General features: G+C 51.8%; 1 protein-coding gene across 2 annotated transcripts in view; it reads right to left on the bottom strand.

The window, feature by feature from the left end:
* Positions 1 to 15,246, bottom strand: part of Grik3 (glutamate ionotropic receptor kainate type subunit 3) — a 212,684-nt gene that overhangs the window by 54,343 nt on the left and 143,095 nt on the right. For both annotated transcript variants that reach the window (XM_021199541.2, XM_021199540.2), the window contains exons 4-6: positions 9,957 to 10,138; positions 7,831 to 7,884; positions 442 to 615 (exon numbers count right to left, since the gene is read on the bottom strand). In XM_021199541.2, the coding sequence (XP_021055200.1) occupies positions 442 to 615; positions 7,831 to 7,884; positions 9,957 to 10,138 (410 nt within the window). The remainder of the gene's footprint in view (positions 1 to 441; positions 616 to 7,830; positions 7,885 to 9,956; positions 10,139 to 15,246) is intronic.

Here is a 15,246-nt window from a genome sequence, read left to right as displayed (position 1 = left end):
CCGGTTCTACCCTCTGCAGCTATGGCTCTCTCTCCAGACCCTCTGCCCAACCCACCACCTAGCCCCACCCACTCCTTACTCCTTTCTTGGCTTCCCAGCCTCACACCTGCCTGTCACTATCTGGAATCTTTAGCTCCTTTTCCTGGAAGACATTTTTAATCAGCCCTATTAGAGGGAGCCCTGGGGAGGTGGGGAGGGAACTGTTGTCTGCGGAGTGCTGGCTGATATATGGAGGTCCTAGTTACTGAAGGTTCTCAGTAACCAGCAAGAAGAAAAATAGAAAGGATGAGGTCTGGGCAGGTCTTGAATCGTTCTATGGGGAGATGGAAGGGAGGGAGGAAGGAAGGGAAGAAGGAGAAAGAAAAGGAACAAAGGAGTGGGGGTCAAGGAAGAAGGAAGGAGGGAGCCCCTGGGGTCCATCTGTCCATCTGCCTACTGTACCATCATCACACCATCCAGCAGGCCTGACTCTGCCCGGGGAGCTGCCTGCAGCCGCTCCATGGCCCACTTCTCCACAATGGCTGAGACATGGGGGTTGTCCACGTTGAGTATGCGGAACCCAGTCAGGTTCACTCCCGAGTAGCGGTAGGGCTCCAGGTCTAGTGCGTAGAGATCCTGAAGAGAGATAAGAGAGTCTGATGTGGTTAGGGGTGACCCAGCTCCCCCTTCATCATCAGGACCTGGGCACCCCTGCGTCAGAGTTGTGGCTTCCTGCAGAGCCCTGTGCGTGAAAGGTGACCGCAGTACCCACAGGAGGACTGGACCCGGAGGCCATTTGGCTCCCCTGATATTGACCTCACATGCTGACCGTGGGAGCCATCAGCCTGTTTCTTCGTCTACAAAATGGGGATCACTCCACTTTATAGAGCCCCAAGGAACTATCTCACCATGGGAGGATGTAGGATGCTGGACTTGGGCATCTCCAAGTGACACTGGAGGAGGCAGAAAGACCAGAGTATTTTATTTTTCCTTCATATGGGCGAATGGGAGCCAAGGGGTCTACTGCCTTCTCCCCAGTCTTTCTCAGGGCTCAGGGCCTTTCACCCTACCTTCTAGAAACAGCTATCCCAAGGACTCTCCACAGCAGATGGGAAGGCTTGACTGACAGCCCAGGAGTACAGGATATACAGCCCAGGCAGCTCTGGCCCCTCTTGCAGCCCCAGCTCAGGCCAATGGGCTGGTGAGGCAAGGAGCCAAGAGGCAGGGCAGTGGGGATTAGCTGGCTGTCCCTTAGCAGAGAAGAGAGCATGTGGAGAGGTAGTTAGCCTTCACAGGAGCCAAACAGAGCACCACAGGTTCAAAATGACTCCAAACTCAAAGAGACACAGAGGAACATCATGGGCCATCAACACACGAAACAGTTGCTTGCAGGTCGCCGGGCTTCCTAACTCTGCGGGGTTAGGGACTGCTGTTAATGCTGGTTAAAGCCCAAACTTCTGGTTAATGTGAGATTTGTGTCTGACACAAAAGGTCATCCCTAAGGCTGTGGCTTTATTGATTTGCAGGAGATTAATCTATTTTGTGTGTGACCTGGCTGTTCTACTCTATGTCCCTTAAAACCCCCGATACCCATGTCATTCCTCAGGTGCTCTGCTTCCCACCCGCCCGGGCTGTCCCTCCTATCATCCAATCTACACTTACTTCAGGCTAATATTTTGATTCTTAAAAATAAATACTTGGATAATGTAGACTGGCTGCAAGCCAGGACTGGGGGAACGGAGTCCTTTCTCTTCTGTTCTTTCCCACTTCCCTTCACCGAGCTGCTTTCCATCTTGACTTGAAGCCCATCCCACTTCCACTCCTACCCTAGAGCCAGCCTCTGATCATCAAAAGGGATTCAGGCTGGAGGTCACAGAGCAGAACCTCGCACAATGCTTGGGTATCTAGTGGGCTCTGGGATGCTCCTTTTTGGTGCTAAACTCCTGCTCCTCCTTCATTCCCAGGGGGATCCTTTATGGAAAGCACTGCATGGGCTCTCCTTTTCAGAGAAGAGGACTTGGAATTCAGTCAAGAAAGTCTCACGCTAATCTGCCCAAACAAATAGGGCCAGGCTTCCAAGACCATGGGCATCTGTGAATTCAACCATAGATCTCTCTCTCTCTCTCTCTCTCTCTCTCTCTCTCTCTCTCTCTCTCTCTCTTCATGGTTTTTTTTCTCTCTCTCTCTCTCTTCCTCTCTCCATGGTTATATATATATATATATATATATATAGGCATATAATTGCTCATGTATATGGAATATTCAGACTCTTTCTCACCATCGTTCTATAACAATACAGCGAACCACACAGCACTTACACTGCATTGTGTCCTGTAAGGTATCTAGAGCTGATTTAAGGATGATAAGAGCATAGATTAGTAACACGTAAATACAATGCAATTTTATACAAGAGACTTGAGCATTGTGCTGTCTAGCTTTATGTCACCTTGACACAAGCTAGAATTATCTGAGAAGGAGCCACAATTGGGAAAATGCAAGTCTCCGGGGTACTGTCATGATTAGTGATGGACGGGGAGGGCCGAGCCCACAGTGGGTGGTGCCACCCTTGGACAGGTGGTCCTGGGTTCTGTAAGAAATCAGGCTGAGTAAGCCATGAGAGAAACACAGCCAGTAAGCAGCACCCTCCATGGCCTCTGCATCAGCTCCTGCCTCCAGGTTCCTGCCCTGCTTGGGTTGTTGCCTTGACTTCATCCATGATGGACTGGGATGTAGAAAACAACAGGCTTTTCCTTGTTGCTTGTGGCTTATTTGGACTATGGCATTCCATCCCATCACTTGCTCAGAAGCTCTGCCTCTGCATCTTGCTTTCCTACGCCCATCCCCGGTTTTCATTCCACCAAGGTTGAACCTTCCTCTTCCCTGCCCTGCCTGCCACAGCTTCTCATCCTATGCCGGATGCTTTTGGACGTATCCCAGCCACTGGACAGGGGTAGCCCAAAGTGTCTGCAGCTGTTCTCTAGACTCATGCAAGCAGCACATCTTCCTGGAAGTGCCCCCTTGATCGCTCCTTTACATACACACAAGTCTATCAATGATCCAGCTCTGGTTCTGGGACCCTCGGCTTTCCTCCTAACAGGCAGCAACTGTTAAGGTCTGGGGTCTGACATCCTTATGAACTCTTAAGCACTCTTGACCCCCGCTTGTGAAAACAAGGGGTTTCTAAGCATCCTTGATGCCCGTTGTGGAAAGAAGTGTCAGTCAGGCCAGTAGCATCCTGTATCAATGTTTACCTCCTTGGAGTGGCTCTCTGTGAGGATGTGAGTTGGGAGTAGGCTGGTTAATTGCCTGGGAAGAAGGATGAGCCACTGAGCCACTGATAGAAGTCTGTTTCTAGATGCAGGCCTAAGAGCCCCTTCCAGGGAGGTCTGGAGAGCGAGGCAGACTAGCTTTGCAGTGCTGTATGTAAGTTTGGGGATGGAGCTAAGCTGCTGGGACCATGCCTGATGCTCACCCATCTCAGCATGAGGCTCTGCCAAGACTTGACGGAGGCTCACATAGTAGTCTTCCCAGGGCCTCTGACTCAGTTTACCGATCTCTGGGACCAGAGGCCAACCTGACTCAGTATGAACGATGGCATCTCCGCTTTGGTGGGGAGCAGTGGTTCTCAACCTGTGGGTTGAGACCCCCTTGGGGAATGGCATGTCAGATATCATGTATATCAGGTATTTATATTACGATTCAAGCAGTAGCAAAATAAGTTACGATGTAGCAATGAAATAATTCTATGGTTGGGGATCACCACATCATGAGGAACTGTACTGAAGGGTTGCGGCATTAGATGGAGAACCACGGGTGGGGAGGCTCACGTGCTAGTGAGGCTGCTCTTCCTGGTGTGGAACTGCAGCAGGAGCAGGGGATTGCTTTTTTTCAGGGCGTGACAAAATCCCTGACAGTCCAGTTTCAAGCAAATAAAGGCTTATTCCAGTTTTGGGTTTCAGACACTTGGATCCCATCATAGTCAGGGGAAGGGAGGGTAAGCAGTGGACACTGGAGAGGTGGGAATGTGTTGAAACAAGTGTTCCTACCATGGTGGAGCAGGAAGTAGGAAGTTTGGCAAGGAACCAGGGGACCCTGAAGGACCTAGTTACAGCAGCTGGCCCTACCTCCTAAGGTCCTAGAGCCTCCAAAAATACTGCCACCAGCTATAAAAGAAGTATCCAAAGCAGGAGCTGAGGCCGTGGGGGACAGTCTAGATGTAGGTTCTAATGGGTGGCAGAGCATGGAGTCCCTCCCTTCAAGTCAGACTCCTGTCTGGGCTTCTCCATGACGTGCATTTCCTATGCCCAGTGGCACAGAGCACCCCCATCCCCCGGGTGTGAGGGCAGTGGCATGGAGAAGAGGCCTTTTTGTTCAGTTCTTGTTTTCATGGTTTTTTTGTTCAAACTGCCCCGGGGCCAAGACCCTAAGTGCTCAACACGGTGAACTGTGGGCAACTCTGCAGCTTGGCAAAAAGTTGCATTTCCGATGCCAAATGTTGACACACTGAATTCACTGTCGACTGGGGACCTTTTAGAAACATTCAGCATAACATAATAGACTAATTCATTAGCACCCCATGGGTCTGAATGGGAAGAAGCTGATGCTCGGGAAACATGGCCTCAAGGAACGACAGATGAAAATATCTTTCCCATGATGTAACTGTTATTGCTGGGAAGTGGCATTAATTGTGATTGCTTATCTATTAATTTATTATAATTCTCTCTCTCTTTTTCACCTCCAGGCTCTTACCTACACATGACATGCACTGGGGGCTCAGCCGGGGCTGATTAGCACAGGGTTATCTGGGAAGGGCTCAAAGCTGCCTGACATCGATAATGGCAGCTGGGGTAATTAAAATGTCTTCTGCGTGGGAGAAGCGACTTTGGAGAAATTTTTCGAGGGGGGGAAAGGTTGATAGTGTGCCTTTCCTAAGATAAAATGCCAAATACTATTGCCCTTCCCAGTGTAGCCACCACTGACCAATGGGCATGAAAAGGGAGAGTCACGAGGTAGAGCCCTGAGCCAACAGGGCTGGAAGGAAGACCCTGAAGCTGGCAACAGGCTGTGATCAGGGAAAAGAACCAAGGGGGGCACAGCAGATTCCCTGACACACAGCGGCAGTGTCCTGGGATTGCCGTGGAAGAGGCCTGATACACGGTCCCCCCTTCCCCCCATAAAGCTGTCTGCTTGGACTGTGGAGGACACATATCCCTGGAAGGGCCTGGTCCCCTATGCTCAGAAAGGGGTGGGAGAAAGAACAGCGCCCTGGAGTGGCCACAGGGCAGACCCAGAGTAAGAGCCTAAACCTTTATCAATGACCTGTTCTGAGTTCTGGGCAAGTCATGTGATGTCCCAGATGTCATTTTTTTGATCATTTGGTATGGAGCAGATAGCACAATCTCCCTTGGTGGCCTGGAAGGGGAAATCAGAGGTTGTAGGCAAGGCCTTAAGTATGGACACTGCTGGGATTCGTGAAGCTCTGTTTACCCCATTAGTGTCAATCACCATGCTGGACTGTAATAGCCGTACATCCGGAAGAGTTGACCTGCCAGAGGAGGCTGGGGACTCTTGCAGTGACAGTTGTCGGCAGAGGGTTTGGCAGCTGGAAAGCTTTCGCTGGGGAAAGAACCTGCTGTCTGCTTGCTGCTGAGTCATCTCTCTGAGCCTCAGTTTCCATTTTTCTGGGGAAATGGGAGAGTCACAGCTCCCTTGAGATTTGCTTTGAGGGATGGAGGATACACAGGAAGCAAAAGCAGGAAGTGCTTAATGAGTTCATCTGACCCTTACATGGCTGTTAAGTGCCAAGTGTTGTTCCAAGAGTCTCCCACTTTCCACGCTCTGGACACTCACCCTCATCAAGTGACATCACTATCATCAAGGTTTTAAAGATACAGGCTTGAGGCAAAGAGAAGGGAGGAACCTTGTCTAAGGAACTGAAGCATCATTTTGGTGGTGTTGTATGAGTGGTCTGTATACGGTGTGTATATGTTGTATACCCACGTCTGTGCAGAGACCAGAAGAAGACGTTGGATGTGTTCTGATTTATTGCTCTCTCTACCTTACTCCCTTGAGACAGGGTCACGCGCTGAACGTGGAGCCAGGAAGCCCCAGCAGTCTTCTGCTCCCAGCCGCTGGGGTTGAAAGTGTGCGCGCAGCCACACCCAGCTTTTTATGTGGCTTCTGCGGATTTGAACTCTGTTCTCCCGCTTGAGCATCAAGTGCTCTTAACCACTGAGCCATCTCCCCCTCCAAACGCAGCATCTTCATCCCAATCAGACACACCGTGGTCCATGATCTTAGCTGCCTGTTGCATGGGATGATGAGAACCGATCTTGCTGATTGCAGCCTAATTTGTATGGCGGCCATTCATCCACTCATCTCCCACTCAGGCATCACAGAGCACCTGCCCCGGGGGCCAGGCACTCCGTGGGCTCTACAAACAGCCCTGCCCACAGAATGGCAGAAAGTGACTGAGGTGAGGTGGGCACCCTTAGGGATAAAGTCTTAGCCCTCAGTCCCTGTCTCCCCAAGGTACTTCCATCAGACGCCTAGGTCTGATTCATAGCCAGCAGGATGGGCAAGGTGGCCCTGAGCTCTTCATGGGCACAGGGTGCCGTGAACAGGGGCCATGTGACAATCAGGGCGTAGGGGTGACTATACTGTACTGGAGAGAAGCCCTCACTGTCAGTGGTGGCCTGCTGCTGAGGTATAAATATGACAGTGGCTGACTGCAAGCTAAGAATACAACACGGAGCTGTGAGAACATGCCTGGATCTCCAATTCCAGTGGGAGCCAACTCTACTGCGTCACTGAAGAGCTCACCTGCATTTTGGCCTTTGCTTCCACTTTTCCCTCTGTGTGGAATACCCTTCCTCACTCCCTCAACCACTGGTGCGCTCCTATCAATCCTTTAAGGCCTAGCTCAAGCACCTGATTTCTAGAAATCCTACGCCAAACATCCCATCTTCTACCAGCCCCACGACTCCCAATATCTCTTTGTGCTGTTGCCTGAGGTCACAAGCCAGCTGTATCAAAGCCAGATATGAAGAGGAAGGTCCAGATGCTGGGTGAAGAATGGTGACTGGTGATCTATACTGATCAAATCATCTAGAAGACTGTAGGGCTGCAAGGGTGGGGGCTCCAGGTCCCCGAATGGAGGATGGCAGGGAGGGAGGGTGCGGCTGGCTCCAAGGCTAGGCAGCTCAGCGCGCCGGTGCTCTCTTTGCCACAGAATGCCATAATTCTGCTGATCTCAGACCACAACTAATTATTCTAATGGGTTTAAATGGCCTTAACTGTTCTCAGAGTTTGGACGGGACCCATCTGGAGCCGGCAGGTGGGCTGGTCCCAGTGACTGTAAGGGGCTGACGTTAGTACGGATGGCGCAGGATCCTAGGTGGTCATTCTGGGTGTGCTGAGGGGCCGCTGACAGACATGGGTGGGAGGGCAGGCAGTCTGAAGAGTGGCGATGGCCACTCTCTCCAGATCTACACCAACCAAGCTCTGCTCTCACCCCTGGGCCTAACCAGCTTGCCAAGCCTCCCAAGGAGGTAGAAGCCCATTTTTGCAGAGGAAGAAACCAAGGCATGGAGAGCAGGTGACTCATCCAGGGCCCCCACACTAGTCCACAGAGAAGCTGTTCTCCACTCTGGCTCCAGAGACCTTTTCAAAGGTAGGCAGGTCACAAAGATTTGTTGTAGCCTCACCTGGAGCCACACCTAGAGCCTTGAAAAGGTTTGGCTCTCTTCCAACTATAACACCTGTCCCCAGCAGGCTGGCCCAGGCCCAGGTCAAGTAACCTCCCTTCAAGAAGGTTCCCGCCCTTCCTTGCAGGACCCGGAGGTACATTACCAGAGTGGTGAAGATGAAGTGGTAGTATTCCGTCATCATGCCCATGGCCATGGCCTGTGGAGAAGCAGAGTGTCAGCCAGCAACACAGGACACACGGGGAGCCCTCCATTCACCAGGGCTGGGGAGGTCGGGGACAGGACAGCCAGTGGGCTGTGTGAGATTATCTGCTCAGAGTTAGGGTGACACTTTGGGTAGGACACAGACTGCCTGGCAGACAGCAACAACAGGTTCCTACCCCAATGTGTAGAAAAATCACCCAGGCAGGGGGTTGGGGGGAGAGTTTTCAGTGTAGACTTTGGGGTCACTTTCTCCAAAAGTCACCAGTTCTGCAGACTTGCGGGGAGACATCTAGCGGTCTGGGTTTTCAGTCAGTATCTCTGGACCTGTCATCCCTCAGTCAGAAGCTTGGGCTGCCTCAAGCGCCTGGCTCTGCATGGTTGAATTCCCCGAGTCAGCCGGGCTTGAGAGGGATGTCCCCAGCATGTGTGTCCCCCAGGAGCAATGAAAGCTGCATGCTTCCTTGATCCCGTCAGGCCTACATGACATACCACAGTCCTCTGGGGTTCTTGCAACAGCGGCACGAGGTCTCCGTGTGATGTATCTTGTGTGTTTTATTAGAAGCCTGTAATCTATAACACTAACGACCATAATGCATTTTCTACAGAGTTCCTCAGAAAGCAGGGCCCACCAAGAGCTCTGGAGAAAAATGTCACAGGGTCAAATATACCTTGAACTGCTGCATGTTCTCTGTCACCCTTGTCACACCAGGAAGGCTGGGAGGAAGCCAGCAACCAGGAAAGGCCTCAGCCTCTTTTAATCTACTTTTAGCTCAGCCCAGGGTCCTCATAGACCTCTAGATGGTTTCCAGTCAGACAGACCTGGGGCTAATCTGAACTCCTAGTGGGATGACCTCGGGACCCCTGTTCTCCCTTCAGCCCCGGTCTCTTCACTTGTCACCTGTCTGTAATAATAAGGGCCCCCAGCTTTCGGGGTCACGAGGAGAAACAGACACCCACTGAGTGACTCCTGGTAAGGCAATGTTCTGACTGTCATTCTGCCTCACATGAGGGGGAGAGAGGGGAAGCCCCAGGACAATGCAGGTGACAGGACTTCTGGATGGGGTCCTCCACAGGGACCGGAGGGTCTCCTCAGGCCCAATGCCGGCTCTGTGCCAGTAACACCGCCTCTGCTGCCCTGTCTCACGGATGCCCCCAGAGCTGTCTGAGGTGGGATTATGAATGAACTCTGTTCAGGGGAAGTGGTGGTGACGACTCCCTCATGTAACATGGAAGGGGAGAGGCGGAACAATAGGGAAAATCTCCCCCTGCCCCTCAGTCAGGATGTCGTATACCCCAAGCTGTTCTTGAACTTGTAGTATAGCTAAAGACGGCATGGAATTTCTGAGTCTTCTGCCTTTACCTTTGACTGCTGGGATTACAGGCACGTGGCACCATACGTGGATTATGTGATGCAGGGGATTGAACATGGGTCCTCGTGTATTTTAGGTAAGCCCTCTACCAACTGAGCTAGGACATGGACACTCTTATGCACCTCTCTTAACACCGCACATCATTACATAGCCCAGGCTGGCTTTGAACTCATGACTCTCTCGCTGTGGATGTCAGTGGACCATCCTGGATGGAGAGTCACCCTCTTTTTCCTGCATCATTGCAAAGCTCAGCACGTTGTTTAAAGAGCCGTCTCCCAGGCATAAAGGGTAGCAGCCAGTGCCACGGCCATGGGGATTTAGTCACTGGGAGAGGCAGCGAGGCACCTGGGCACTGCACCGAGAAGCCAAGACTCTTCGCTTACCCGGTACACCTCATCGCCAGCGTTCTGTAATCATGCCTCTCATCAGCCTGGTGGAGGTGGGATAGGAGTCAGTGTCTATACTGGGGAAGTCTGAATAGTAGGGCATGACACGGGGCATCTTTAACACAGCTGGAGTCAAAGGACCATGATACGGTTGGTACAACTGAGGCATACAGAGCCACGGTGGCCTTATGCTAGCTGGAGAGACAGCTGGGATGCTTCCTGGTCTCCTCTCTGTCCTTGGCGAAGGGGATGTAGAACCACGGCAAGTCTCCATCCAAGCCCCACGGCTCGGTTAGCGCTCACCCACCTACCTGCTTGAGGATCTGGGCTGCCATGGTGTGGCTGCAGTCGAAGATGATCCGGAACTCCCGGCCCCGCTTCATCTCTTTGAGCAAGGGGCGGGAGTCGTCCGAGTCGATCGGGAGCTGGCGAATCTTCAGGCGGATGTTGTACCTCGAGGGGGCCATGATGAGTTCCTGCAGACGGATGAGACCTGAGGGGCCCGGGACACAGAAGACACACATGTCCGTGCGCGCAGGAAACAGCTCAGGCCTCCGTGAAGCCTTTTCTTGTTCGCTCTGCTCAGAAACCATTCCCTACCCTCCAACAACCCCCATATCCATGCCAGCTTACAGGGCACTTCCCTTAGCTGCCTCTGCCTGGCCCCCAGCCCCCTCAATCCACTGCGACTAGAGCCCCACAGCACCTGGCCCGGGGCCTGCACACTTAGGAGGTATTCAGACAGCATTTTTTGTAATTGGATAGACTTACTGTTTTCCTCTCCCCACACTGGAAAAAAAAATCTGTCCTCCACCTTGGCATTTTGTTAAAACCACTTAATCTGTGGACTTCCAGGGAAAACGGAATGTCACTTCCTGGAGACAAATGGCTTGCTTAGGTCTAATTAAGTTCATTTCCTTCCCTATTTGAGGCCCCGTTCTTGCTGACTCCTCTGTGGATTCTGGGAGGGAGGCTGTTTGCTGTGCTCTATGGCCCCTCCCCAGGCCCACTGAAGGAGGGGCTGAGCCAGCAGGTGTGCGCTCCCTCCCTGCACTGTGCCCTCAGCTCAGCCTCAGTGGCTGCACGCTGGTCACACACCTGTGTCCCATCCCCCACACTCTCATATCCCAGTTTTCCTTGGGGTAAATAAATGGGAGACGTGCCCCCACCCCAACTCTTGAGTTTAGGTGACTCAGGACGGATCTATCCTAGCTCTAGGAATAGAGAGCATGGCCCAAACATGGCCAGTCAACACATCCTCTGGTAAAAAACGAACAGTGGTACTGTGATTATTGCCTGCCAGGTAAGAAACCTACAGTTGCTTTATGCACATAAATCTGGGGTCGTCACGTGTAACCAGAGATAAGATCCACCAGGGCGGATGCCAGAGAAGGTGAAAAGGGAGGTGGGGTGGGGTAAGTGTGTCCTGATGACACACATGTGAACCTCTAGGTCAAGCAGTACTGTAAACGGAGGCCGTCCTCCAGTGTTTTCATAAAGGCTGCCCATAAGAACCACACACGTGCACACATACGTACCTGTTGAAGCTAACATGCACTGAATTTATAGCCAGCTGTTACTGTGTCTGTTTCCTATCTGGGCAGCCTTTGTCCACTCTGACATTCAACTCGAGAGCTGTCCCACTGGGATCACAGCCTCCAAAGCTGTCCCCGGGACCCAACCTAAGCCCACCCAGTTCTCCCTTCCGAGGGTTTGCTTCCAACAGCCTCCTGGGCCCGGGAAGCAAACCTCTCCAAGAGCCCCGAAACTTCCATGGGTTCTGGATGCACAGGTGGAAGAGCTCTGGTTTCAGCAGGCCTCTGAGCTCCTAACACCATCCTAGCGACAGAGGGGATCAGTAGACTTTTTAGCCACAGAAAGGCCTGAAGCTACCCCTATGTCACCCAGAAACCCACCTTCCCCAGCCATTCTGGGACCTTCCACTGTTCCTGCTGGCTTCTTGGGTATGTTACCTGGAGGCCCTCCATGACCGCCTCACTTCTGCCTGCTCCTTTTTCTGACCCTGTTCAGCATTACCAGACCTGTGGGACTCTGGAGGTCCAGATTACGAGGACAGGGACAGGTTCGAGGCTGGAGTGGAAGCCACCGGGGCCGGCTTGTCAGCCAAGCACATCACCCCGTGTAATGCATAACGATCCATATTCTCTAGCAGCAAATGTCAGACTTCCTTCCCATCAGTGTAGTCCCCGAGGAGACCGTGGCTCCTTCGGCCACCTCCAGAGGACCGGGCTGTCTGTGTTTGCCTGAGACAGAGCTTTCTTTTGCCTGTCCCCTTAATCAATCCCTCCCAGAATATCCACCCTGAATCACGGTTGTTGGAACGGCATCTTTTTCACTTACGAAGCACTTCTGTGCTCAAGCCCCATTTAACCATCTCCGTGCAGGGCCTGGGAGAGACCCAGAGCTCAAACCTTCATGCTGGCAGGATAGATAAGGAATCAGAGAGTCGCGGAGGTTAAGGAACCGCCCCTAATTTTGAACCAGACCACAAATGGGATTGGGCTTTGAGAAATAGTGTTTTCCCTTCTAAGCAGAGACCTTTTCCTCCACCCCAAGTCTCTTTCCCTCCCTAAGCCTTTTCCTTTCAGCCCTGGCAGAAGTCTGCACACAGACTGGATTAGGAAGCTGGAAACATGGCAAGGCTCAAAGGTCACCTCCTCCACAGCCACTCTCCTTGAGGCTACTACTGTGAAACAGATGAGCCAACCTCCTCACCCATCCCTAGATCCATTCCCTTTGCACTGAGGTGGGCAGTGCCCACCCACCGGGCTCAACCCTGTCATTTGGTTTGGTCGGTGCTGATATTAGCAGGCATGATGGAACCCCATACTGGCTGATTCTCTCGCTCCTTGGCCGTAGTTGGGACAACAATGCCTGGGTGAGCCTGCTGGAGGACAACACAAGGCAGAGAGCCAAGGCCAGCCTAGAGCTACCAGCGGGCCCGCAAGTAAGCTGGCTGAAACCAGAAGAGCAGCTGGCCAGGCACAGTAAGCCGCTGACCTTGTGGACTCAGGAGCTAAAGAAATGTTTGTTGCTTTAGGCCACTGAATTTTGGGGGAGGGCGCTGTCACCCAGCTTATTATAGACAGGGCTAACGGATGGATGCATCCTCTGCTGGCAATGTGCCAGTCCTCATGACTGTCCAGAGCTAGTCAGTGGCACTCTTACTCCCATTTGACAGGGCCTAGAGGTCGTGAGCATGGGCTCCACGAACTGAACAAGACTGTCTTCTAGAAGGTGCAATGGCAGATCTATCTTGTTGACAAGGAGTATGAGTCACAGTATGACAAGTTCCTTTGTCTCCTTCTCACTTGGGGCACTAGCCGCTGGAGTGATGTCTGGATCTGCAGCAACCCTAGTATGCCAAGGAGGAGGAGGAGGAGGAAGAGGAAGAGGAGGAGGAAGAGGAGGTCAAGAGAGTGTAACAAAACCCACGCAGCACTCTGACCTTGTCAAGATGCTAAATAAGCCTTAGAAACATCCACTCCACACCCCCTAGCCACAAAAATTAAACACTAAAAACAAACAAACAAACAAACAAAAACCCAAAGTGGCAACTGCTTAAACAGATTTTATCTCAGTTGCCCCATCAGCTGAACTACAGACACAGCCCTGCCCCCACCCCATACACAGCCAGAGCTTGCTGAACACACTGTGCTCCCCCCTGGGCGGTGGTCTAGCCTGGTGAAATGTCTTGGTTAGAGGGTTTCTGCTTCCCACTGTCTGTTTTTGAACGGGCCGTATTCTTCAGGGCAGCTCTGAATCCTAGAGCCCATTGTTTTCTTGACCAAACCCCATCTCTCACTGCCTCCGCTGTAAGTACTTTTTAAACTGAATTGAGACAAACTGAAAATCAAACTGAATTAAATGCTAATGAATTACTGTAAGGAAAAAGAATATCGGGCACTAGGAAGGTAAAGAAATGAAGGCACAGTTAGCCCATTTTTTTCTTCTTGGAATGGTTAATCTGATTACAAGAGAATGGGGTTACTTTGTGTGTATCTTGGTGGTAAAGCGCTGGCCTAGGGTTGCCCAAGGCCCTGGGTTTGATTTTTAGCATCTCGTACAAAGAAAAAGTGGAGGAAATGATACCATCAAGAAGTCACTGGCAATTTCAGGCCGTCAAAGCTGAGCATCAGGTGACAAGGATTTGTGGGTAGAGCCGGGGCTCAAAGGCAGGAAGCTCTGGGCTTAAGTGTGAGCTCCGGGCAGGGCCACTAACATGGTGTCTGTCATTCTGGCTTGTCTCTTTGCAAAGCTTTGTCCTCCCTCTCTACCCATCCTGGAGGCCCTGTACCTGGCTAACAGTGCAAGCCAGTATCTGCTCTACCCATTCTACCATCCTGTCCGCATCTGTTTCCTCTCTCCTGCTCCCAAGTTCTCTTCCAAGCAATCCCTTGCCCCCTCTTTGTTCTTTTGGGGACCATCCAGGCCCCCAGCTTTTTAACGCTCTCTTTCCTCCTCACGCGCTGCTCTCTGGGGTGTCTGATGAAACTCGGCTCTCGCGGTTCCCAGGCCACGCTCCACAGCACTCAGTGGTGCTCTGTTACACACAACGTCAAGTCTGAAGCTTGAGGCCGGATGTCAGACCTGCACAGCCAGGTGAACCCTGTCTGTTCTGCTTCCCTTGCTCACACTCTACACTCAGGCTGGCAGCTCCAAAATACCTCCCGAGCTGTCCCGTGCTACCCCACGCTGTCCCAGGCTGCCCCACCTCCTCTGTTCACACTGTCCCTTCCACCTGCTATGCACGAAACATGCCCTAGTCTGTCCTTCCGACCATCTATCTTCAAAGCCCAAGGGCAAAGGTCTCCCCTTCTCTGGTAAGTCAGCACACACTGGTCAAGGACACAAGGCTCTCTCCCAAGCAGGGTATCTGGAGCTCTGACTACTTGCACTGCTATTGACCCTCAGCTCTGATGGACAAGCGTCACCAGTGCCCGATAGCTGGGCATCTGCTCTCCTAGAATATGATTAACTCCTCCAAAAAAATCATAATAGGGTAGTGGTATCTTCATTTCTGCTCCCTTATACCATTTCCTGCAAGACTTATTAAGAGTTTAATTCAAGGTGATTTCAACCTACCCCAAGTCAGTTCAACCAGTGCTTTAAAAATGTCCATATTGTATCAATCCCCCTGTGCTAAGTCCTAGAGGCGCAAAGGACCTATGGACTAGGAAGCAGAAATGGGCTCACAGGCAAATGTTTTTATATAGGTTCTCAACCTGTGGGAGGCTACCTCTATAGGGGTCACCTTGTCAGATACCACGCATATCCAACACTTACATTACAATTTGTAACAGTAGCAAAATTACGGATATGAAGTAGCAACAAAGTAATGGTTGAGGGTCACCACAGCAGGAGGAACTGTGATTAAAGGGTCTCAGCATTAGGGAGGTTGAGAACCACTGGTACTGAAAGATAAGACCACCACGTGGCAGGGAAGTTAGAGGGGACTGGACCCATGGTGACAGAGCCTCGAACTGAGACCTCAGGGTATGGGTCGGCCTTTGAGGACTGCTAGTAACATGTAACTCTGTAGCTGCTGACAGGGCTCTAAGATGGACAAATAGCATCCTG

Source organism: Mus pahari, chromosome 6, assembly GCF_900095145.1.
Source record: "Mus pahari chromosome 6, PAHARI_EIJ_v1.1, whole genome shotgun sequence".
NCBI classification, from domain to species: domain Eukaryota; kingdom Metazoa; phylum Chordata; class Mammalia; order Rodentia; family Muridae; genus Mus; species Mus pahari.
Note: the sequence above shows the minus strand (reverse complement) of the source record. Positions and strands in the feature narration are given on the sequence as shown.